This window comes from Notolepis coatsorum (assembly GCF_963971535.1).
Source record: "Notolepis coatsorum genome assembly, chromosome: 8".
Classification (NCBI taxonomy): Eukaryota; Metazoa; Chordata; class Actinopteri; order Aulopiformes; family Paralepididae; genus Notolepis; species Notolepis coatsorum.
The window spans coordinates 132,273,152-132,298,436 of NC_140172.1; the positions used below are offsets into that span (position 1 = coordinate 132,273,152).

General features: G+C 42.6%; 1 protein-coding gene across 2 annotated transcripts in view; it reads right to left on the reverse strand.

The window, feature by feature from the left end:
- The window catches only part of esrra (estrogen-related receptor alpha), a 70,451-nt gene that overhangs the window by 17,793 nt on the left and 27,373 nt on the right, over window positions 1-25,285 (reverse strand). The window contains exons 3-6 of one of the 2 annotated variants that reach the window (XM_084320719.1): window positions 8,288-8,701; window positions 3,615-3,731; window positions 2,497-2,610; window positions 1,840-2,007 (exon numbers count right to left, since the gene is read on the reverse strand). In XM_084320719.1, the coding sequence (XP_084176845.1) occupies window positions 1,840-2,007; window positions 2,497-2,610; window positions 3,615-3,731; window positions 8,288-8,693 (805 nt within the window). In that variant the 5' untranslated portion in view covers window positions 8,694-8,701. Of the gene's footprint in view, window positions 1-1,839; window positions 2,008-2,496; window positions 2,611-3,614; window positions 3,732-8,275; window positions 8,702-25,285 lie in introns of both variants that reach the window. The other variant, XM_084320718.1, reaches the window with a different exon arrangement.

Consider the following 25,285-nt stretch of genomic DNA (forward strand, 5'->3'; position numbering starts at 1 on the left):
ACATGAGTGGTATTACAGTTAATAAAGTCATTAATCTTGTATGATCGCTGAGATTTAAAGTCAGTGAATGTCTTGGTTTGTATGACGTTGACACAGTGTGGACAATTCATACATTTGTAGGTTCCAATAGGTCTCCTAAGCCAAGACTCCTTAGTCGCGGGAGGAAGGTAGCTATGAACTCATTTAAATCTCAGCGATCATACAAGATTAATGACTTTATTAACTGTAATACCACTCATGTCATTTATCGCTTGTCATGTACTTGTCCTGGCATCTTCTATGTAGGTCGTACCAAGCGGCGTCTGCGGGATCGTTTAGCTGAACACAAATACGCCATCAGAACCAAAAATCATGTTTATCCCATAGCCAGACATTTCACAGAAGTACACAATAATAACGATTCTATACTGAAAATTGTGGGCATTGAACATATCAAACCTCTTATTAGGGGCGGAGACCGCATCCGCAAACTCAATCAGAGGGAAACATTCTGGATTCATAGCCTTGACGCTCTTAATGCCCCTGGGCTAAATGAGGATATTGACTTCATGTGTTATCTTTGATTTCTATCCTATATGTTTATTGCCATTGTATTGTGTGTATTATTTGTACCTTACATAGGCTACATAGGCTATTATATTTTTCTGTATATTGCTTACTGATTATTTATCTATGCTTATACTTATAGCCTGTTTGATATATATTTTTTATTTTTCTACACTGTCACTGATTGATGGCTCCGCCCTTGCGTGTGCCTTCCAATCATCACTCGGTTCAATCATTTGGTGTTTATTGCTTTATTGTTTCACTTGACACTCACCTGTGGGTATTTAAGGGGGTGATGTGTTTGTACATTTTACTCCAATCCTGATGAAGACCGCTATGGTCGAAACATGTTGATTAGATTTTAAATGACTTAGCCACTTTTAATAAAGGCTTTTTAACCATCTTCCCTCTGGATTTTACATCTTTTTGAGTGCCTGGATCGACTCTCTTCTCTGAAGTTAATATAGGTATTTGAGTCGTCTAAACAAGTTAATATAGGTCTTTGAGTCGTCTAAACAAGTTAATATAGGTCTTTGAGTCGTCTAAACAAGTTAATATAGGTCTTTGAGTCGTCTAAACAAGTTAATATAGGTCTTTGAGGTGGAGGACGGCCCGGTGTCTCCTCCTCACCTGGGCCCAGTAGGTTCTGTATGAATGTACCTGGGATGTGCTTGGCCCAGTAGGTTCTATATCTGGGATGTGTTTGGCCCAGTAGGTTCTGTATGAATGTACCTGGGATGTGCTTGGCCCAGTAGGTTCAAGGGCTGACCTTCGAATATTTCTTTGGAATTCGAAGCTTCGGGGCCGAGATTCGATTTTAATTCGAAGCTTAAAAAAATATATATATATATATTTTCAAAAAATGTATTTCAAAAAAATTTATTTTAATGTTGTGGGACTTGTACAGCACTTTGTTCAACTTTGTCAGTGCTGTAAAGTTTAAACCTTTTTAAATCTTAGACAAACGAAACACTTTGCTTTCATGAAATACTGTAAGCAGTCATTTGAGGCTTTATAAAAGCAGCACAATGAACACAAATCTGTCAGTGCCGAGTCCGACCTCATCTTAAATAACAAACAGCATTGCTTGTTGTATTTAACAAAGAGAGGCAGAGTTGATTTTGCAAAAAAAAAATTTTTTTTTTTTTTTTTTCAATACTTGAATTTTATTTTCATATTCGAATCCCATGCCCATCGAACGAAGCTTCGAAGTATTCAAGACAGCCCTAGTAGGTTCTGTATGAATGTACCTGGGATGTGCTTGGCCCAGTAGGTTCTCAGTAGGTTCTGTACCTGGGATGTGCTTGGCCCAGCCGATGATGACCACCAGCTCCCGGTCGGCCAGGTCGCACAGGGTGGTCAGGGTGCGCTGGGCCGTGTCGGGCTGCAGCGGGTCCGGCATCGCAAACAGCTTCTCCGGCTCCGCGACCAGCAGGTGAGACACGATGATGTTGGACGAACCTTAGAGGGAACCCAGGAGAAGAGGATAGATCAGACCAGCAGAGGATAGAAGAGAATAGAAGAGAATAGATCAGACCAGCAGAGAATAGAAGAAGATAGATCAGACCAGCAGAGAAGAGAAGAGAATAGATCAGACCAGCAGAGAAAAGAAGAGAAGAGAAGAGAATAGATCAGACCAGCAGAGAAGAGAAGAGAATAGATCAGACCAGAAGAGAAGAGAATAGATCAGACCAGAAGAGAAGAGAATAGATCAGACCAGAAGAGAAGAGAATAGAAGAGAATAGATCAGACCAGCAGATAATAGAAGAGAATAGATCAGACCAGCAGAGGATAGAAGAGAAGAGGATAGAACCAAATAGAATATAACAGAACAGAATAGTGTAACATTTTATTGCCATCGAACATCGAAATTGTTAATTTAGCTGAAGGTTACTGGTTTCTCAGGGACACTATGATGGTTTTCCTGTTTAACTGAAAGGTCAAACCTACCCTTCTCGCCCTCCTTCCTGAGGGGTAGAGGAGCGCTCTGGTACGTTGCGTTCTCCACCTCCGGACGTCTCTTGTACTTCTGTCTTCCTCCTCGGACCCGGTCGAGACGAACACCTGCAGGACGAAGCAGAGACGTCAAGACTGACCACATGATGAAGACCGACTACATGATGAAGACTGACCACATGATGAAGACCGACTACATGATGAAGACCGACTACATGATGAAAACTGACCACATGATGAAGACCGACTACATGATGAAGACCGACTACATGATGAAGACTGACCATATGATGAAGACCGACTACATGATGAAGACTGACCACATGATGAAGACATGAGGGCGGGCTGAACGATTAATCGATTTTAAATTGAAATCGTGATTTGAAATTATGCAATTAGCAAATTGTTTGTTTGTTAATTTAACCAGGAAGTCCCATTGAGATACAAGATCTCCTTTGCAAGTTGTTGTTATTGTTGTAGGAACGGTTTGGGAGAGGGAGGTAAGGGGTTTTAGATTCCCAGGTAAAAAGACAAATTGTCAGGCTCTGTGTCCCGAACGCGTGTATGCCTTCTACGACGGAACTGCGTTTCCACGTTCGAGTTTTGCGCTCTGATTGGTCAGGTCATGTGACATGTGCGCCAATCGTGGGACAGCAAGTTCTGCGCCTATTTCCGGGTCTAACAGCCTGCAAACTACCTGCCGTTCTATCGCCATGCTCTAAGACAAACTCTAACCTTAACCAACTTCGAATGAGCGCCTAAGCTTAACCAGTGTAGAAACTTGCGGTCGCACGATTGGGCGTACATGTCACATGACCAGAAATGACCTGGCCAATCAGAGACGCGGAAACGCAGTTCTGTTGTAGAAGGCATTCAGGCGTCCCGAACAGACCCACCGCATAGGCCAGATGCAAGCCGCATTTTACAATAAACCTCTGTGGGGCTGCAAAAAAAAGAAAAAAAATTATAATCACAAAATTTAATCGCAATCGCAATATCCGTCAGAAAAATCGCAATTAGATTATTTCCCAAAATCGTGCAGCTACCATCCTATTTGGAAGAAAACCGGTTTGTAAAATGTGGCAGGTTTGAGTTGGCAGGTTGAAGCTCACCTTCTTTCAGCATGCCCACTTTGAGGCACTTGGTGAAGCGGCAGGCCTGGCACGCCTTCCTGCGCCGCTTGGTGATCTCACACTCGTTGGACGCCGGACAGCTGTACTCGATGTTACCTGCGGTTGGAACACAGAGAAACACAGATTCATACGGAAGAAAGACCGAGAAGGAAGCAACGTCGAACCTCCTTCCATATCGGCTGAGATCTCTCTGCAGTATTTGAACATCCTAAATGGTGAGTATCAGAGTCGTCCAAACTTAAAAAGGTGCTGTATAGATAACATCCAGATGTCGCTCTAGAGCACCAGCATGGCATTTATCCAATCAGGTGCTATAGGTAACATTCAGCCACTAGATGTCACACTAGAGCACCAGCATGCCATTTATCCAATCAGGTGCGTTCCACGTGGGGAACAGGAAGTAGGGAGGGGATATGTGCAACATGTAAACAACATAAAATAAAATAAAATACAATAAAATAAAAAAGATTACTCTACATCAGGGGTTCCCAAACTTTTTCAGCTCGAGACCCAAAAGAGAAATTTGGTGTTTCCCCGGGACCCAAACTTACAAAAATACATCATGAATTGCCATAACATACATTTATAAACTACTGATAAAGAACACAACAAACCATGAATTTCAAATGTATATGAAATGTATTTATTTAATTATAAAAGTACATCACAGCAATAATCAGAGTGTAATGTTAAGTTGCTCACCACCTCATAACATACAATTTTGTAACACTTTTAAATGAACAAACATGTTCTACTCTCCTTTCTATTTCTTACCCCTTTTTCAACTCTCCATTTCTTACCCCCTCCCTCCGTCCCTCAACCGTAAAACCCCAACATTGAGCAACATTCTGATTAATTTGTACTGACTTATTTTACAATTCTACTGACCTGACATGATAGAAGGGGTATAATATTTCATCTATGGCACAATGAAATCTAATGAGAGGTATGTGGCTGGTTGAAGTTTTCAACCAGCAGATCTATTCTGGGCTTGGTTTTTGAAAGTGCTATTCTGAGGTCATGCTGAGCATTTAGTCTGTTTCTGTATTTGTTTTTTGGGTATGCTAGAGTAGAAAACCCAGATTCACATAAGTATGTGGTGCCAAACTGAATCAACACATCTACAGATTTTTTATAAAAAAAAAAATTTAAAAAAAATGCGACCCAATAAAAACGTTTTGGGTCGCGACCCAGAGTTTGGGAAACGCCGCTCTACATAAAAATGGTATCTATAGCACCTACGCTACTGTACAGTGCTACAGGTATCTAAGCTACAGTGTGTAGGTTGATCCAAAATACATCTTATGGACACTGACTCAGGGCATGTCCACACGAATACGGATATGTTGCAAAACACACATTTTCTTCTACGTTTGGTCCTTTCATCCACACGTAAGTGGCATTTTAAGTAAGTGGTATTAGTATTTTCGGAAAAGAAAACGGAGATTTTCGAAAACGCATTTTAAAGTGAAGTTTTTTTTTTTTAATATCCGTTTCAGTGGATCCGTGTCGCCACGCTAAACGCATAGTCTAGACTAGAGCAGGGCTCCACAACGCACGGTCTGGTATGAGGCGCCGATTGGGACAAAAGCCTGTCGAAAACAAGACACCACCACCACGGTCGCCACCCAGTTGGTCCGCGCGAGATACCCAGTGACTTTATAAAGTGGTGTACTCCTTCACTTCCACAATCAGATCAGTCAGCCTTTGCGCATTTTTTTTATGATTCTTTCTATCCCGCCTTCCCACACAGACAGAATGTCGGGAATTGCTAGAAGAATAGTAGATAGAATTCTTCAATAGTTCATACAATACTATGCGGTGTACTATATACAATACTATATAGTGCAAGGCAGAAATGGGATGAGGTGCAATTTAGGTACAATTTACAGTAGGTGTACGAGTTGTAGTGCAAATCCTTTATCAATAAATATAAAGTGTGTTTGTGTGATCTAAAGTGTGGAGAGTGGGTGCTGCAATGTGTTTAAGTGAGTGTGTGCGTGTGGGTGTGTGTGCTGTGTGCATTTGATGGTTGCATAGTGTTTACTTTATTGTTCGTTTAACTTGAAACTTGAACTTGAAACTTGAGACAGAATGTCGGGAATTGCTAGAAGAATAGTAGATAGAATTCTTCAATAGTTGATGATTTGATTTGATTTGATTTGAAGTCTTTATTTCGAACATGCAATGAATACAACAAACAATAACAAAAAAGAAAAACAACTCAATCTGCATGTTCGAAAAGGAGTAGGAAGAAGTATACACTTATTTAATCCTACCCCTTTTCCACTACTCAAATGAGTGTACTATTTTAAACATAAAAAAGAAAAGAAAAGAAAAGAAAAAAAAATATATATATATATATATGCAAAACAAAAAATATATATGTATAAAATAAAATAAAATAGAAACAAAATAAAAATGTAAACACCTGTGAATATCAAGTCCCTTCTTCATCCCTGTACCTTGTGAACATAATTTCCTTATACATCAGTTTGAATTGTCTCATGTTTGGACATTGCTTTAACACCACATTAAGACTATGTGATGATACTGATGATGACAATAGTGCTGCATCTATTGTACTTAATAATTCGTTAGGGATGCTCGATATTGGCTTTTTTACCGATACCGATATACCGATATTGTCCAACTCTTAATTTCCGATACCGATATCAACCGATACCGATATATGCAGGGTCCCCCCCCCCCCCCCCCCCCCCCAAAAAAAACTTAATAATTTCAGGTAATTAACATTACATATCTCTTGTCGTGTAATTAACACAACATTATGCATACTTTGACAATAAATAAAATAATAATTTGTTCTTACTTGCTTGCCTGGGTAAATAAAGGTTAAATAAATGATAAAAAATAAAAATATAAATCACATTTTTATGCCAATATCGGCCGATAATATCGGTAGGCTGATAATATCGGACATCCCTACTATCTACTATTCTGGATGGCAGAATTCAGTACCATATCTACAAAACCTTCTGTTTAATCATCTTCCCTTTATTTGCTTAGAGTTTTTGTACACATCATCTCAAGAAGGTGCTGAACGAGCTCAGTGGCAGTTTTTCATGTCTGGTCATTTTTAGCATGGTGTTATTCACGGTCAAAGATGCGCAAAAAATCATAATTTATATTCTCCTTTGTTTCATCACAATTTACTCAAGCCTAGTAACAGATACAATATTTCTGACACTGGGAATACATTCCATGAGATGATGAGATCCATAGATGTCCCTAGATACCAAGAACGTGCAAATGGACCTTGTAGAAGTGGAGCAATCTTCCATTTACTTGTAAAGGTATGTATTTTTAGGCGGATTTTCAGAAAATAGGGCTCCGGGCTTAACAGGTTAAACGGAGCCTGAAAATATCCGTTTTGCCAAATGAGCTTCACTGATCAGTGTATCAGCAGTGAGCTTCATTGATCAGTGTATCAGAAGTGAGCTTCATTGATCAGTGTAGCAGCAGTGAGCCTCATTGATCAGTGTAGCAGCAGTGAGCTTCATTGATCAGTGTATCAGCAGTGAGCTTCATTGATCAGTGTATCAGCACTGCAGTGAGCTTCATTGATCAGTGCAGCAGCAGTGAGCTTCATTGATCAGTGCAGCAGCAGTGAGTCATTGATCAGTGTAGCACTAGCAGCAGTGAGTCATTGATCAGTGCAGATATATTCCATTCTAAAGTTTCACAAAGAGGCTCCTCCCTCTAACCAATCAGAGAAGCTGAACGTCATTGTAATAAGCTCTGTATGTTGTGGTTAGTCCACCTGGTCCTCCCTGCCAGACTGTGGTTGAATTAGGACAGCGTAGATTCAACCACTAAAACGACTTATTCCAATGAGATTCCCCTCAAGCCTCTCCGATTGGTCAGAAGGAGGAGCCTCTCTGATTGGTCAGAAGGAGGAGCCTCTCTGATTGGTCAGAAGGGTCAGTGTGTCCATCACGTTAAGGTGGGTGTTGTTGGGACAGAACCTGTGGTCTGCGGACCAAGCGCTGTGCTAACAACCCTCTAAACACTGTGATAGACCCTACAAACACTGTGATAGACCCTACAAACACTGTGATAGACCCTACAAACACTGTGATAGACCCTCTAAACACTGTGACAGACCCTATAAACACTGTGATAGACCCTCTAAACACTGATAGACCCTCTAAACACTGTGATAGACCCTATCACAGTGTTTAGAGGGTCTATCACAGTGTTTAGAGGGTCTGTCACAGTGTTTATAGGGTCTGTCACAGTGTTTAGAGGGTCCGTCACAGTGTTTAGAGGGTCTATCAGTGTTTAGAGGGTCTATCACAGTGTTTAGAGGGTCCGTCACAGTGTTTAGAGGGTCTATCAGTGTTTAGAGGGTCTATCACAGTGTTTAGAGGGTCTATCAGTGTTTAGAGGGAAGGATGGTGTGTAGTACCTAAGTATGTGGGAAATTAGCTGCTGGCACTTCAGCCGTACATGTAACAGAGTTGATAGTGATTCCACTTGCCAAGGTAACTAAGAACCAATAGAATAGCATGCTGTTGTTGTATGGATGGTTGTTGGTTGGTGGGCGCGTGGTCCAGACTGTATGTTGTTGTTAAGATGTTAAGATGGGTGTTGGTTGGTGGGCGCGTGGGACATACAGCGGGACATACCTTGGATGGTCCTCTTGAAGAAGGCCTTGCAGGCCTCACAGGAAGCCACCCCGTAGTGGTACCCTGAGGCCACGTCTCCACACACCAGACAGAGCCTCTTGGGCAGGGTGCTCAGGGCGTACTTGCAGCGGCCGGCCCCGGCCCCCGTGGACCCCTCCTCCGCTCCATCGCCGCCCTCCTCCTTGAAGTGGCAGCGCAGCGCGGGCGTGTAGAGGGGTGGGGAGTAACGTCTGCCGCCGCTGTCGCCACGGACCCCGCCCCCGCCGCCCCCACCGCCGCCGCTCTGGGAGGAGTCCGAGGAGGCGCCCCCGGGACTGACACGACCTCCTCCGCCGCCGCCGCCTCCTTCTGGACTGCTGGGTTCAGCCTTGATGTAGAGGTCTGAGCGCCGGTCCCTGGATGACATGCTGACGCCTGGAGGGAGAACCACAGACCAGGTCAGACAAACAACACCACATGACCCTCCTCATACTATATATACAGCGCTACATGGAACAGGGCCAAGCTAGCTACAAGCTACAAGAAAGAAGATACAAGCTACAAGATACAAGCTACAAGCTACAAGCTACAAGATACAAGAAAGAAGATACAAGATACAAGCTACAGGATACAATATATATATATATATATTTTTTTTTATCCACTTTTTTTCTCCCATTTTCTATATTTTCTCCCATCCCAATTTCGTATCATCCAATTCAACCCTCCCCTGTCACAAACGCTGTTTCTTGCCTCCCACAAGCCGGCTGCAATGTGGACTAAGTCATACATAGCACAAGTCCCCTCCGGTACTTGAGGTAACAGCAGTCGCATCTTTTCACTTGCGCAGCTCGATCTCTCAGTGGCGAGGAGTAACGCATGGGCTCACGCTGCCCCCAACACTTCCTGATTCTACTGCGCAGGTGCACCAACCGACCTGTAGGAGTCGCTGTCCACAACGCCCGATCCCCACCCATCAGTTTCCCACCCCCTAATACGGCCAATGTGTATTAGTACGGACGACCAGCTAAACTGAAAGCAAATGTGGAGCGCTGGGCTCAAACAGGCAAGCCCAGCGTCTCCAGATTTTGTGGCGAGCGCCTTGCCCACTACGCCACGTAGCCGCCCAATACAATATATATATATATATATAATCATACATGGAGATCTGAATATTCATATAAATAAGAAGAACGACCCCAAGGCTATTGAGCTTACCAACCTACTGGACAGCTTTGAGCTAATACAACATCTAAATGAACCCACTCACCAACATGGTAACACCCTAGACTTATGACAACAAGGCTGAACATTGATAAAGTATAGGGATGCTCGATGCTTTTTTACCGATACCGATATACCGATATTGTCCAACTCTTAATTTCCGATACCGATATCAACCGATACCGATATATGCAGGGTTTCCCCCCCCCCAAAATGGAATAATTTCAGGTAATTAACATTACATATCTCTTGTTGTGGAATTAACACTAAATACAATAAATAAAATCAGAATTTGTTCTTACTTGCTTGCCTGGTTAAATAAAGGTTATAGAAATGTAAAAAAAAAAAAAAAAAAAATTGAAAACCGATACAGATATTTTCCGATATCACATTTTAATGCCGATATCGGCCGATAATATCGGTCATCCCTAAGTATCAGTAATCGAATGACCTATATCTGACCATCACTGTGTATTCTTCAATGCTAACCTAAACTTAACATACAAAAAAGGTAACCGTTGTAAAGCGAAGAGTACTAGATGACATCGCAGAAGAGAAGTTCTCAAATATCATGAGACAAACTGAACCATCCAGCCTGGACTGTTCTTTAAACTGCATGGTTGAAAATCTCCACAACACCCTATCATATACACTGGATACTGTCGCTCCATTAAAGGCAAAAAAAAAGTCAAGTGACAAAATCTCCCCATGGTTAAATAATAGCAGTGTTGGTCAGACAAAGAGAATCTGTAGAGCTGCTGAACGAAAATGGAGGAAAACCAAACTCACAGTCCACTGCGAAGAAATACGAGTGGCAAGAAAGGACTATTTTTCTAAGATTATCACAGAGAGAATGTTGGAAACTCTAGAATATTATTCTCAGCCATCGACCAGCTACTCAACACTGCCCCACCCCTCCACAGGCATCTGCATCAAAATGTGAAGAACTAGCAGGCAAGCCCAGCGTCTCCGTCATTCGTGGCGAGCGCCTTGCCCACTACGCCACATAGCCGCCCACCTCTGTCTATTGCTTTTTATTACAGGTTAAAAACTGTCAGGTATTAAATTGTGTGGGTATCAAACAAGAGACTGTCAGGCTTTAAACCCTTAAACCGTGTAGGACCCAGGCCTAGAACTGTGCCCTGACAGAGGGAACTGCACCCTGAGGGAGGTTTGCCCTGGGTGGGAGGTTCAAACGGTCAAAGTGGGTATAAAACAGGAGAAGTTTTAAACTGTGGATACCAAACAGAGAAGGTAAAGACGACTTTGAACTGTTTAACAGTAATCCAGAACTATTTTATTGCACTGTAAAATATATTTTTTTTAATCTATTCTATTCTACAATTGTATTGCACTGCACTATTTTACTTTGTCTATTTTATCTTACTCTTTTTATTATTGTCTATTTAAAACTGAATCAAACCATAAACAAGGTGGCCTGTTGGGATGTTAGATCCTAATGTAAAAAACTGTCTGCACTTTATGTGCTCATTTTATGCCTGTCTTTTTCCTGTTGTGAAGCACTTTGAGCTGCAGTTTCTGTATGAAAGGTGCGATACAAATCAAGTTTATTATTATTATTATTATTATTACAGGATACAAGCTCCAAAATACAAGCTACACGCTACAAGATACAAGCTACAAGCTACAAGCTACGAGCTACAAGCTACACCCATAGGCGGCGGGTATATAAGGCGAGGCTAGGCTATGCCTACCCAAATGGGCAGCCCCAGTCGGCGCATTATTATAGGCAGCCTATTCTACGATATTGTGTGTGTGTGTGGGCTGCTGCAGCCCGGTGGTGACAATACGCAAGGGTCGGCCGACCAAGGTGTCGATGGGTAGTAGGTGTGGTGGCCGTTTAACATTCCAGACTGCAGGCAGTAACCAATCATGCCGCATCATCAAACCGATGCCAGTCTGGTCTTCAAAATCCTCCATGGTCAGCGGCAGGGTGGCGCAGCGGACATTGCGCTCGTCACCAACGCAAGAGACGCCGGGTTCGACTCCGACTGTCGGCGTTGCCTCCGGCTTGGGCCAGTCGTCATACTAATTCAATTGGCAGAATTAGCGGGTGGAAGTCGATGGGTGGTAATCTGGACGTTGTGGACAGCGACTCCTACAGGTCGGTTGGGGACGCCTGCGCAGCAGAGGCAGGAAATGGCAGGGGTAGTGTGAGCCTCCCACACGTTACACCTCGCCAATGAGAGGCCGCACTGGCAGGTGAAAAGATGTGACAGGCTGCCTCCTCGTGTACCGGAGGGGACACATGATGCAAGGCCTCTATCCTCCCTACAACCGACCAGTGGGGGGCATATGCGAGCAACGTTCAAGACAGGGGAGGGGAGAATTGGCACAATGGAATTGGGATGGGAGAAAAATAGAAAAAGAGGAGAAAAAGTGGATACAAAAAAAGAATCCTCCATGGTCTACCGTCTAGCCCCATGCCCACTTCAAAACATGGTTAAGAAATAACTACACATGTGAACATAGCCCTGCAGAACTCTTAACACCATATGCTTGCCTGTACCCAATATGTAGAATTATTGTTTGTTTGTACATTGTCTGTACATGGCCGGTTGTAAATATTTAGCATTTATATATAAATAATATATGTGGGCAGCCCCAGTCGCAGCATTATATTATATAGGCAGCCTAGGCTACGATATTGTGTGTGTGTGTGTGTGTGTGTGTGTGTGTGTGTGTGTGTGTGTGGGCTGACCGAGGTGTCAATGGGTAGGTGTGTTGACCGTTTAACATTCCAGACTGCAACAGGCAGTACCAATCAAGCCGCACCCGTTTGTATAAACATCTGCATTCGAAGTTTCACCCGCCAGGCCGCCAGTTTCTTTGTAGATAACACCAGCGACGGCCGCAGAAACGCAAAATGGATATACGTAATTCTTTCAAGGCAAAGGAGTTTAGTTTAGTTTAGTTTATTCGGATATAACAGTGAAATATCCGTGAAATAACAGTGAGCCCTGCCCCTGGGCATAATAACACCTTGACCCGATCACCTGAGGCTTCAGGTAATCCACCCACACTGATTTGGGAGAAAAAAACAGTGGCCCCTCTCAGCCAATCCTGCCAGAATATCCTAAAACACATTGATGCCAAGACGAAACGTCGCATTTTGCTGCATTAGGGTAAGAGAATGGTTAATCTATTATTGGATGCCTTCATTTGAACACTTAATTTGCACTATATATTAAATGAGTGGGGCTCGCCTCGCATAGCCTAGTGGGTGTGTGTATTGACAAAAAAGGAAAAAATTTGCGCGGTCCGCACGATATAGCCTACCCGCATGTACCGGCTCACGCGCCGCCCATGGCTACACCCTACCTATGGACATTAGGGGGGTTAGATAAAGCTATGGAACACCCTACCTATGGACATTAGGGGGGTTAGATAAAGCTATGGAACACCCTACCTATGGACATTAGGGGGGTTAGATAAAGCTATGGAACACCCTACCTATGGACATTAGGGGGGTTAGATAAAGCTATGGAACACCCTACCTATGGACATTAGGGGGGTTAGATAAAGCTATGGAACACCCTACCTATGGACATTAGGGGGGTTAGATAAAGCTATGGAACACCCTACCTATGGACATTAGGGAGGCTAGATAAAGCTATGGAACACCCTACCTATGGACATTAGGGAAGCTAGATAAAGCTATGGAACACCCTACCTATGGACATTAGGGGGGTTAGATAAAGCTATGGAACACCCTACCTATGGACATTAGAGAGGCTAGATAAAGCTATGGAACACCCTACCTATGGACATTAGAGAGGCTAGATAAAGCTATGGAACACCCTACCTATGGACATTAGGGGGGTTAGATAAAGCTATGGAACACCCTACCTATGGACATTAGAGAGGCTAGATAAAGCTATGGAACACCCTACCTATGGACATTAGGGAGGCTAGATAAAGCTATGGAACACCCTACCTATGGACATTAGGGAGGCTAGATAAAGCTATGGAACACCCTACCTATGGACATTAGGGAGGCTAGCTCATTAAAAAAAGAAAAAAAAAACTAGAAACATGTTTCTTCACCGTAGCCTTTTAATACACTCTGCTGCTTGGACTCTTTGCATCCAGGCTGATTGTTGTACTGTAGATAAGAACTACTTTATTGCACTGCACTATTTTGTCTATTTTATGCTAATTCTATGTCTATTATTTTTATATATATAATATATTCTTTTGCGGCATTTTTCAGCTTTATTGCAGATAGGACAGTCAGAGGAAATCGGGAGAAGAGATGGGGGAAGACATGCAACACAAGTCCCGGGCCGGACTCGAACCCAGGGACGATTGCGACTACGCTGCGAGCGCAGCTACGTGGTGCGCCAATTTGATGTCTATTTTATGTTTACACTTCATGCATTGCTTTTATTTAGTCAATTCCCCTGCTCATTTTATGCCTGTTTATAATTATGCCAATTTGATGTCTACATCACTGCTGTGTGCTCTTCCAGAAACATTCCAAAAAGACAAAATTTCTTTCATAATAAGAATAAAATTATAATAAGAATAAAAGGTAAAACGGCTAAAACATAAAGTGGAGAGGCATAAACAGTCAAGACTGTCCACCAGTTCATTCTGATCACACGAACAGAGCCGGTTCATACAGGCTTCTTCAAACTACCCTCCCGACCTCCAAATGACCTTGAACAACGTTCAGCTGATAACTCAGGGGGCGCTGGCGATATGTGACAACAGTGAGACAACAGTGAGACAACAGTGAGACAACAGTAAGACAACAGTGAGATTAGAAAACAAAAGCACCTCTAACGTGTTCTTCTCTTCTGCCTGAGTCATGGTGACCTTGGACACGTCACAGGCTCAGAAGGACACCGTGCTTTATGTGAGGACGTGACGTAACCGGCGGATGGGGGGGGAGGTCACTTCAAGTACACTGCTGTACTGTGTATCAGATAGAGATGCAGCAGAAAGACAGATAATGAGCGGACGACACCAGACGCAGGACGTCCCAGCGGCCTGGAGGACCCGCTCTCTCTGCACGTTTCAGAACGAGTCACGCGTCCCCGAAGACAAATCTCGGACGTCTCGTTGTTTCCGTTCTCGGACGTTGCAGCAGATTCTTGTGGCAATTCTGCAAACCGTGCAGAGCTGGTAAAAAAAAAAGAGAAGGACACATCCAGTCTGTGCGCGCGGGGGCGGCGTGTTGCTTCAGACTGAGCCACGGCTGAGCCTGTGACTGGTCCACTGAGCCGTGGGGGGGGGGGGGGGGGTGATGAGACAGAAACTCAACATAATCCCAGCTCCAATCTACCCCCCCCCCCCCCCCCCCCCCCGAGATTAGGGTCATTAATCCAGAACAGCAGTAACTCCTGAATTAAACCCTGCCCCCTCCCCATAAGGAATCCTAAACCAAGAGTTGGCCGACAGCCACCAGACGAAACCATCTCCAGGTTCCTGCTGCTTGCCCAGATTAGGACACAGTGGGATTATGTCGTTATGACACCACAGCGCTGAGCCAGGGGTTGAAATCCATCTCGGTTACACAGCTCCTCAGATACCAGCTCACAGCTCCAGATACCAGCTCCAGATATCACCTCACTGCTCCTCAGATATCACCTCACTGCTCCAGATACCAGCTCACAGCTCCAGATACCAGCTCCAGATACCAGCTCACTGCTCCTCAGATATCACCTCACAGCTCCAGATATCAGCTCACAGCTCGAGATATCACCCCACAGCTCCAGATATCACCTCACTGCTCCAGATACCAGCTCACAGCTCCAGATACCAGCTCCAGATACCAGCTCACTGCTCCTCAGATATCACCTCACAGCTCCAGATATCAGCTCACAGCTCGAGATATCACCCCACAGCTCCAGATACCAGCTCACAGCTCCAGATATCACCCCACAGCTCCAGATATCACCTCACAGCTCCAGATATCACCTCACAGCTCCAGATATAGCTCCAGATATCACCTCACAGCTCCAGATATCACCGCACAGCTCGAGATATCAGCTCACAGCTCCAGATATCACCACACAGCTCGAGATATCAGCTCACAGCTCAAGATATCACCTCACAGCTCGAGATATCAGCTCACAGCTCGAGATATCACCTCGCAGCTCGAGATATCAGCTCACAGCTCGAGATATCACCTCGCAGCTCGAGATATCAGCTCACAGCTCTAGATATCAGCTCACAGCTCGAGATATCACCTCACAGCTCCAGATACCAGCTCCCAGCTCCAGATACCAAGTTTCAAGTTTCAAGTTTCTTTAATAGTTGTCATACAGAAGTACAGAATACTTTCATACAAAATGCTTCTTACTGTTACGCTCCAGAGACTGTGCTAGACAAGATAGTATCAAATAACATAGTATAGCATGTAATTTAGAAGAAGAAAATGAGGTCACAGTGTTCGGTATAGACATATGTACAATGTTCTGAGTTACCATATAATATACAATACTATGCAGTGTACTAATGTACAGTACTATATAGTGCAAAGCAGAAATGGGATGAGGTACAATTTAGGTACAATTTACAGTAAGGTGTACGAGTTGTAGTGCAATCCTTCATCAATAAATATAAAGTGTGGGGAGTGGGTGCTACAGTGTGTTTGTTTAAAGTGGGTGTGTGCTATAGAGTGTGTGGAGTGGGTGCTACAGTGTGTTTGTTTAAAGTGAGTGTGTGCGTGTGGATGTGTGTGCTATGTGCGTTTGGTGGTTGTTGTTGTGTAGTGTTCATTGTTCGTTTAGCAGCCTGATGGCCTGGGGATAGAAGCTCCTCAGATACCAGCTCACCTCAGATATCAGCCATCTCAGAAAGGTAACAACAAACTGTAGAAAAGGTTGGATTCTAACGATCAGAGTCCATTCCAAGAAGAAAGATGTGTGTATTAAACTGAAAATCCCTCACTCTACTGCATAAGGAAATGCGCCAGCGCCCTGAGTCATCAGCTGAACGTTGTTCAAGGTCGTTTGGAGGTCGGGAGGTAGTTTGAAGAAGCCTGTATGAATGGGCTCTGTTCGTGTGATAACGGAGACGGGGTATAGAGATTAGGGCCGTCTTAAATACTTCGAAGCTTCGTTCAATGGGCATGGGATTCGAATGGGAAAATAAAATTTGAATATACAAAAAATAAAATAAAAATCTTGCACCTCCAATGCAACGGACGTCATACGCCTCATTAACTCTGCCTCTCTTTGTTAACTACAACAAGCACATGGAGATTCCTCATTAACTCCACTCTGTGTTGAATACAACTTGCTGCTTTTATAAAGCCTCAAATGACGGCTTACAATATTTCATAAAAGCAAAGTGTTTCGTTTGTCTAAGATTTAAAAAGGTTTAAACTTTACAGCACTGACAATTCTCGATATTATTATTTGTTTTACCTGTGTTTGATAAGACACCCAGTCAGCAGCAGTGTCCCGACCCATATACAAACATGTCTTAATAAAACGTGCTTAATTAAGTCGAATTCTGCCTTTGTCTCCATTAACTACATATACATATTTATATAATTTCTGCTTTATGGACGAAGGTTGCAACATAATTATGTAATGTAATGTTGGCTGTGTAACGGAGAGCAGCCGCCCAGGCAGCGCAGCTCCCGACTCATTATTAATTTAATTAATTAATCCAATCCACTTTATTTATAGAGCACAACAAAGTTGACCAAAGTGCTGTACAAGTCCCACAACATAATAATAAAAATAAAAAAAATTATATATATATATTTTTTTTTGTATCTCGAAGCTTCGAATTAAAATAGAATCTCGGCCCCGAAGCTTCGAAAGTCAGCCCTAATTAGGGATGGGAATTGATAGGATTTTATCGATACGATTCCATTATCGATTCTGCTTATCGATTCGATTCTTTATCGATTCCCTTATCGATACCTGATCAATTTATAATTTACATAAATAAATTGGAAATGCAACAGAACTACATTTACATTTAGTCATTTAGCTGACGCGTTTATCCAAAGCGACTTACAAGTTCTGTACGACAAGCCATCAGGAAGGGCACAACTCTATCAGCTGAGCAACAATGTGTAGGTTAGTTTATTAGGACAAGTGCATGACAGTACGGTTAGTTAGGGTTAGATATTTTTTTCATATAATGGTTGAAGAAGTGCGTCTTTAGTCGACGGCGAAAGATTGGACGTGATTCGGCTGTCCTAACTGGGGTGGGTAGTTCATTCCACCATTGTGGGGCAAGGACTGAGAATAGGCGACTTCTCTTTGATGACCCTCCCGGAGCTTGGATAGGAGTAGGTCTGAGGCGGCCAGAAGATGCAGAGCGTAGGGGTCTAAGCTGGTTAGAATAACAACATGCAACTTGACATTTCTGATTGTCATTTATTGTTGAGCCCCCATGTCAGAAAAATACAAAAACTGTAAAAAATAAAACATTAACTATAGCCTACACTTAAATAAAATAATGTATTTGAGATTCTCTTAAAATGTATTTATTTTTTTATTCTTAAACTAATTTAATCTATTGAATAACAGGTTGTTATTCCTCTGACCACACACACGCACACGCACGCACACGCACACGCACACGCACACACACACACGCACACACACACACACACACACACACACACACACACACACACACACACACACACACACACCTCCCTCCCCGGGCCCCTGTCCTATAAGGTATTGGCTTGTGTTGCTACACGGACACATTTGTATGTTGCACCACCACGGTACTTCCTGGCTTACAGTGTACTGACTAGTAAACAAACACTCCGTCTCTTATTATATGTGAACTAAAGAGTACAAGGTTTACACAACAGCCCCCACCTGCTGTTTTATTGTATTTGTACCTGTACTATCCGCTGTCAGCTGTTTATCTCTCTTTGTGAGCTTGATTAAATAGCGTTAGCTCACGTTAGCTAGCGTTAGCTCCGCGGCTAATTTTAGCGCACCCTGAACTAAATCAATGACTAGGTTCTAAAGCATTCAAGTAGTTTTCACTGCACATAGAAGTAGCCAAACAGCAGGAGCATTTTGGGAGCATATTACCAAAACCCAGGCAATTTCGAGCCCTTAAGGAATCAAATAGAGTCTGCCATGGCTACATGCTAACGCTAACGTTATTGCGCAACTGTAGGAAAAACCTGGCAGCGATAAGGGAATCGAAAGTCACGGGAGCCACACGGTTCCAGGCATCGGCCAATTAGGAACGATTCCCATCCCTAGCCCTAATAGAGTGTAATTTGTAACCGGTATCAAACCACAACCACGAGCTCACACCACGACCTCTACGAGCTCACACCACAACCTCTACGAGCTCACACCACGACCTCTATGAGCTCACACCACGACCTCTACGACCTCACACCACAACCTCTATGAGCTCACACCACGACCTCACACCACGACCTCTATGAGCTCACACCACGACCTCTACGACCTCACACCACGACCTCTATGAGCTCACACCACAACCTCACACCACGACCTCTACGAGCTCACACCACAACCTCTACGAGCTCACACCACGACCTCTATGAGCTCACACCACGACCTCTACGACCTCACACCACGACCTCTATGAGCTCACACCACGACCTCACACCACGACCTCTACGAGCTCACACCACAACCTCTACGAGCTCACACCACGACCTCTACGACCTCACACCACGACCTCTATGAGCTCACACCACGACCTCACACCACAACCTCTACGAGCTCACACCACGACCTCTACAAGCTCACACCACGACCTCTACGAGCTCACACCACGACTTCCACAAGCTCACACCACGACCTCTATGAGCTCACACCACAACCTCTACGAGCTCACACCACGACCTCTACGAGCTCACACCACGACCTCTACGAGCTCACACCACGACCTCTACGAGCTCACACCACGACCTCCACGAGCTCACACCACGACCTCTATGAGCTCACACCACGACCTCTATGAGCTCACACCCCAGACAGCCAGGCAGAGAGAGAGAGAGAGAGAGAGAGAGAGAGAGAGAGAGAGAGAGAGAGAGAGAGAGAGAGAGAGAGAGAGAGAGAGAGAGAGAGAGACGGGTGATACTATTACGGACACATTACAACTTCCTGATTTCTACAAAACGCATTTCAAACCAAATGCATAATCAATACTGGTGACTGATGATGAATGAATGCATGAATGAATGAATGAATGAATGAATGAATGAATGAATGAATGAATGAATGAATGAATGAATGAATGAATGAAAACTTTATTTAACAGATTGCAGAATGGGTACAATACAGTACAGTTCAATACACACAATTGTTAAGGGGATGCAGACCAGAGAAAGACGTTTGTCTTGTTTACATCAGGGTCCCCCATTTTCAATTCATAGTGACATTTATGACATACACAACATCATGACATTTATGGCATAGGGACATACATGACATACAGGTAGTACTGTTACATTTGTGACATATACAATATGCAAATATACAGTACTGTTACCCATAGATCCTAACAGAGATTATATACATATGATGGGGAGGAGACTGTACATTAGGAGGCGGTGGGTGGGTGGGAGAAAAAATATACATACGATGGGGAGAAAATATATACATACGGTGGGGGTGGGGGGGGGGTTTGGACATTTACGGTGGCCAGTTTATAATTGCAGCCTCCCGTAGGTGCTCTTTAACACTTTGAGTGCCAACGACGAGAATTCTCGTTATTTCATGCCAACCGTTCAGTGCCAAGGACGAGAAAGCCATAATTTAAGATATAGTTTATGCGTTCGCAAATGTGCTCGCCCTCTCATTGAATAGAGCGCTGGCACTCAAGCGCTAAATCGTGCGCCCCCTGCTGGCAATGAAAGTGTTAACACTTTGAGTGCCAGCCACGAGAAATCTTGTTAGTTAATGCCATGCGTTGAGTGCCAAGCGACGAGAAATCTCGGTTTTAATCGTAATTTTTTTTATTATCGATTTCCATTCATTTTTCATCAATCTAGCCTCACGTTACCACTGGGACTCTGTCTGAGTTTGAACAGGGAAAATACCGCCCCCTATCGTCTGCCGGATGGTAATGCACCCTTTGGATTGGATTGAATGAAAACGCATGGGGAAAAGAAAGTCCGGAATCCACATTTGACTTGTCAGGCATGTAGTCCGAGCCGATTGCAGTCTTCGCCGACCCTCAGAACAGCGTGGAATCGGTATTTCCAGTACCCAGCGTTGGATCAATAAACGAGATCGATATTTGGAATGGCGATAAGGAATTGGAATAATCTTTTTGGAGAACATCTGATCTGAGGTAAGGAATCTATTTTACCAGTCTTGGGATAATCAGAGCTCTTTTCACCTATATCTCAGCGTGTCCCATATGTGTGTGTGTGGCTGTGAGTGTGTGTGTGCTGATCAGGAAATAAGATAATTGATTTTTCAGCCCGCTTCTCTAGCGTGCATAAGTATACTATCTATTACTATCTACTATCTAACTATTATACTATCGATAATCTAGCGTTTATTTGAAAACGATTCATAAATAGGCCGAAAAATGACAACGTGTTTTGTGTATTCCAGTAAAGCGCGATTCCTGCAGAATCTTTTTTTTTCTGGAAGTTTCAAAAAACGAGCGTTTTTCAAAATGGTATAAAACGGAAATGAACCGATTAAAAAACAATCCGCTTCAACAATGTTGACTGCAAACAAGTCATTGATAAGCGACGGGCGTATTAGACACAGCCATAATTTAAGATATAGTTTATGCGTTCGCAAATGTGATCGCCATCCCATTGACTACAGCGCTGGCACTCAAGCGCTATTTTTTGCTCCCCCTGCTGGCACGGAAAGTGTTAAGAGCGGTTTTGAATGTGGGTAGGGATTCACACCTTTTTAGGGCTGTGGGTAGGGCGTTCCACATTGTCGTGGCATAATTGCGAAATGTGTTTAGTCCCTTGTTTGATAGTTACCCATCATGACACCAAACGTGTCCTTTATGAAAAGGTTGGATGGCCTTCTCTGGTTGAAAGGCTTAATAACTATCATTGGTATTTGTTCATTTTAAAGCTCTCGTTGGTAAACTTCCCTCTTACATCACAACACTGTTGGAATGGAATCTTGGAACCTATTCTACACGTTCAAATGACTGGTTGGATCTTATGGTTCCTCCAGTTTGCTCTGAACTAGGAAAACTGCTTTTTCCTTTGATGCTTCCAACACCTGGAATGTCCTCCAACTGACTCTGTAATTTTTTTTATTGTTTATTCTTATTTATTGTGCTTATATGTATGAATCTATTGTTATGAATGAAAATGTAAATTAAAATCCACATTCCTAGTGAAACTCCTGTAAGACCTTCAGATGACCTTGGAAAAATAGGAGGAAATATGAAAAATTAGAAGCTGCATCCGACAGTAGTGGAGCGATGCAAATTAATTAGGCTTGAAGAATGACCTTATCAAGAGATCAAGGTCGTCAGGGACAGGTTGTTGTTAGAGAGGGCATGTACCTGTGTGAGAAATGACAGGGCCTAAAAGAAAAAATTGTTTGTTTCCGGTTGCCAACCGACCCTGCCGATTTAGGTGCGACCCAATTTATTTTATGATTTTTTTTTTTATCAATTTTTTTTTTTTTTTTTTTTTTTTTTTTATGATTAAGTTTCATAAAAATCTTAGTCAAACCTTTAGTATTATGGATATTAAACATGCTGGCAGAGTACATGCATCCATGTTGTTGTGAACATTATAATTAAATAAAGAAATTCCCTATCCATAGTCGCCGTGGGAAAGAATAAAAATTAAAAATTAAATTAAATAAATTCCCTACCTACCCATGGCCTTAACTGACAACCAACAGGAAACAAACAATATTTTCTTTTATGCCCAGGGTACAAGCTTGTCTTCTGCACAGCCCAAGGGCACCAGAGGTCATTTGCACCTGACTGGGTGCTAGATATGGTGCAGGTATGAACCACATTGTGTCCTGGGTGTTGGTAGATGTACATATGGTGCAGGTATGAGCTACAGTGGATCTCTGTTAAACTGTACTGTATATTTGTATATCTTGTATGTCATAAATGTAACAGTACTGTATATCTGAATGTCATGTATGTCATAAATGTCATGATATATATCTGTATGTTGTGTATGTCATAAATGTCATTAAGAATTGAAAATGGGGGACCCTGATGTAAACAAGACAAACTTCTTTCTCTGGTCTGCATCCCCTTAACAATTGTGTACTGAGCCGTACTGTATTGTACCCATTCTGCAATCTGTTAATAAAATGTTCAATCAATCAAAGTGTCCTGGGTGTTGGTAGATGTACATATGGTTTAACATGTTCAGTGTTGACACAACCCCTCATTCTGTAACAACAATGTACATATTTAACATGTTCTCAGTGTTGGGACAACCTCTCATTCTGTAACAACAATGTACACATTTAACATGTTCTCAGTGTTGGGACAACCTCTCATTCTGTAACAACAATGTACATATTTAACATGTTCTCAGTGTTAAGACAACCTCATTCTGTAACAACAATGTACATATTTAACATGTTCTCAGTGTTGAGACAACCCCTCATTCTGTAACAACAATGTACATATTTCACATGTTCTCAGTGTTGAGACAACCCCTCATTCTGTAACAACAATGTACATATTTCACATGTTCTCAGTGTTGAGACAACCCCTCATTCTGTAACAACAATGTACATATTTCACATGTTCTCAGTGTTGAGACAACCCCTCATTCTGTAACAACAATGTACATATTTCACATGTTCTCAGTGTTGAGACAACCCCTCATTCTGTAACAACAATGCAACACACAGGAAGGGCTGTGTTGAGTCCAGGGCTGCCTCCTCTTAGACAATATGGTCATCGGTTTCTAAGGGTCTCAGTCCAGAAAGACCTTTAGTTGTTTGTTTATGTTGTTTAGTCGTTTCACCATCAGGACTTTTAATAAGGACTCGATTCAAAGAGGTCCATCCCACGACTGCAACGTGAGGAAACGCTATTTTACCAATTTCTTCAATTAAATCAAGTCAATTAGTCAATGAAATCCTACGACTATTTGTCCACAAAGACTCTTCAGTATAGGACGGTACTAAGTGCAAAGGCATTTCCTGGCTGACCCACAGGTGGCGACACACATGGGATTCCATACACCTACTATAGGGGTAGACGTTATGTGAAGTCTGGTCATGACATCAGGTCCATCAGTTAATTGCTTCTGACTCAAGGTGCCATTTAAATCTACTCTCATACTTCATATACATAACATTTAACTTTATCAAGACATTTACAGTCAAGGTAACAAGAAAAAGGATGCATACTGTATACCTCTGTATACCTTCATATAATCTAGGGCTGCAACTAATGACTATTTTGGTAGTCGACTAATCTGTCGATTATTTTTATTTTTTGCACTACCTATCTTTGTGAAAGTGGTTTCTCAGCTCTGGTCCAGCTGAAGACAGAGCAGAGGAACAGATTGGACATTGAGCATGACCTCAAAGTTGCTTTGAGACTCTTGTCAGGACCAAACAACATCCCCAGTTATCCCATTAGTTCCCCCAAACTTACTGTCGGTCTGTTATGTTAAGCTAAGAAGTCTTCAGCTGGCTGGACCAGAGCTGAGAAACCACTTTCACAAAGATAGGTAATGAAAAGAAAAGAAAAAATATGTAATGACTAATCGACGCAACAATTCCTCGTCGACGATTTTTTATAATCGACATCGCCGATTATGTCGACTAATCGTTGCAGCCCTAATATAATCCATTTGACATATCTCTAGATACTATATATGTACACATCCCTTACCGACTCTTACTAGTTACGCTGCTGGCCACAGTGGCCAGTATGACTTACTACCATAGTGTCTTTATACCTGTATCACTGTACATATAAATACTACTCTGTACATACATATGATTAGCACTATTACTCCGTAGTACTAATGTATATATTTTATACCCAGTTTAATCACCTGTACATTGTATATTACTATTGTACTTTACTGTTACATTTGCACTCTGGCTGGATGCCAAACTTCTTTTCATTGTACTGTACTTGTGCTGTATGATAACAATACATTTTAATCTAATCTAGTCTACTCTGTCCATATAATCAATATGAAACATTATCAATGCAAGAATGTCCATATACTCTCTTGCAGAGAGGCGTAGTAAACATTGGTTGTTTATTTTCAAAGCTCTTATTGGTCAGCAACCTCTGTACATTACAAGCATATTGGATTGGAATTCTGGATTCCATCAACGGATTTGCTCATGCTTAATGTTCCCAGAGCTTATTCTAATTTAGAAAAGCTGCCTTCTCTGTTAGTGTCCGTACTGTTGGAACGGCCTTCAATGCTTTGTTTCATACTCTTCCAGTAGTAGTAGTATTAGTAGCATTGATTGATTGATTGATTGAAAACTTTATTAACAGATTGCAGAATGGGTACAGTACAGTACAGCTCAATACATACAATTGTTAAGGGGATGCAGACCAGAGAAAGACTTTAGTCTTGTTTACATCAGGGTCCCCCATTTTCAATTCATCGTAACATATGACATACATGACATACAGATAGACAGTACTGCTACATCTATACATTTATGACATACCAGATTTGCAAATACAGTACTGTTTGTGATACCAAAAGAGTCCAGAAAAAAAAAGTATATACATTTGACGTAGAAACTGTACATTGGATTGGGTAGGTGGGGGTGGGGGGACTGTACATTGGAGGTGGTTGGGGGGGGGGGGGGGGGGGTTGGGTAGGAGTGGGGGGGGGAGGTT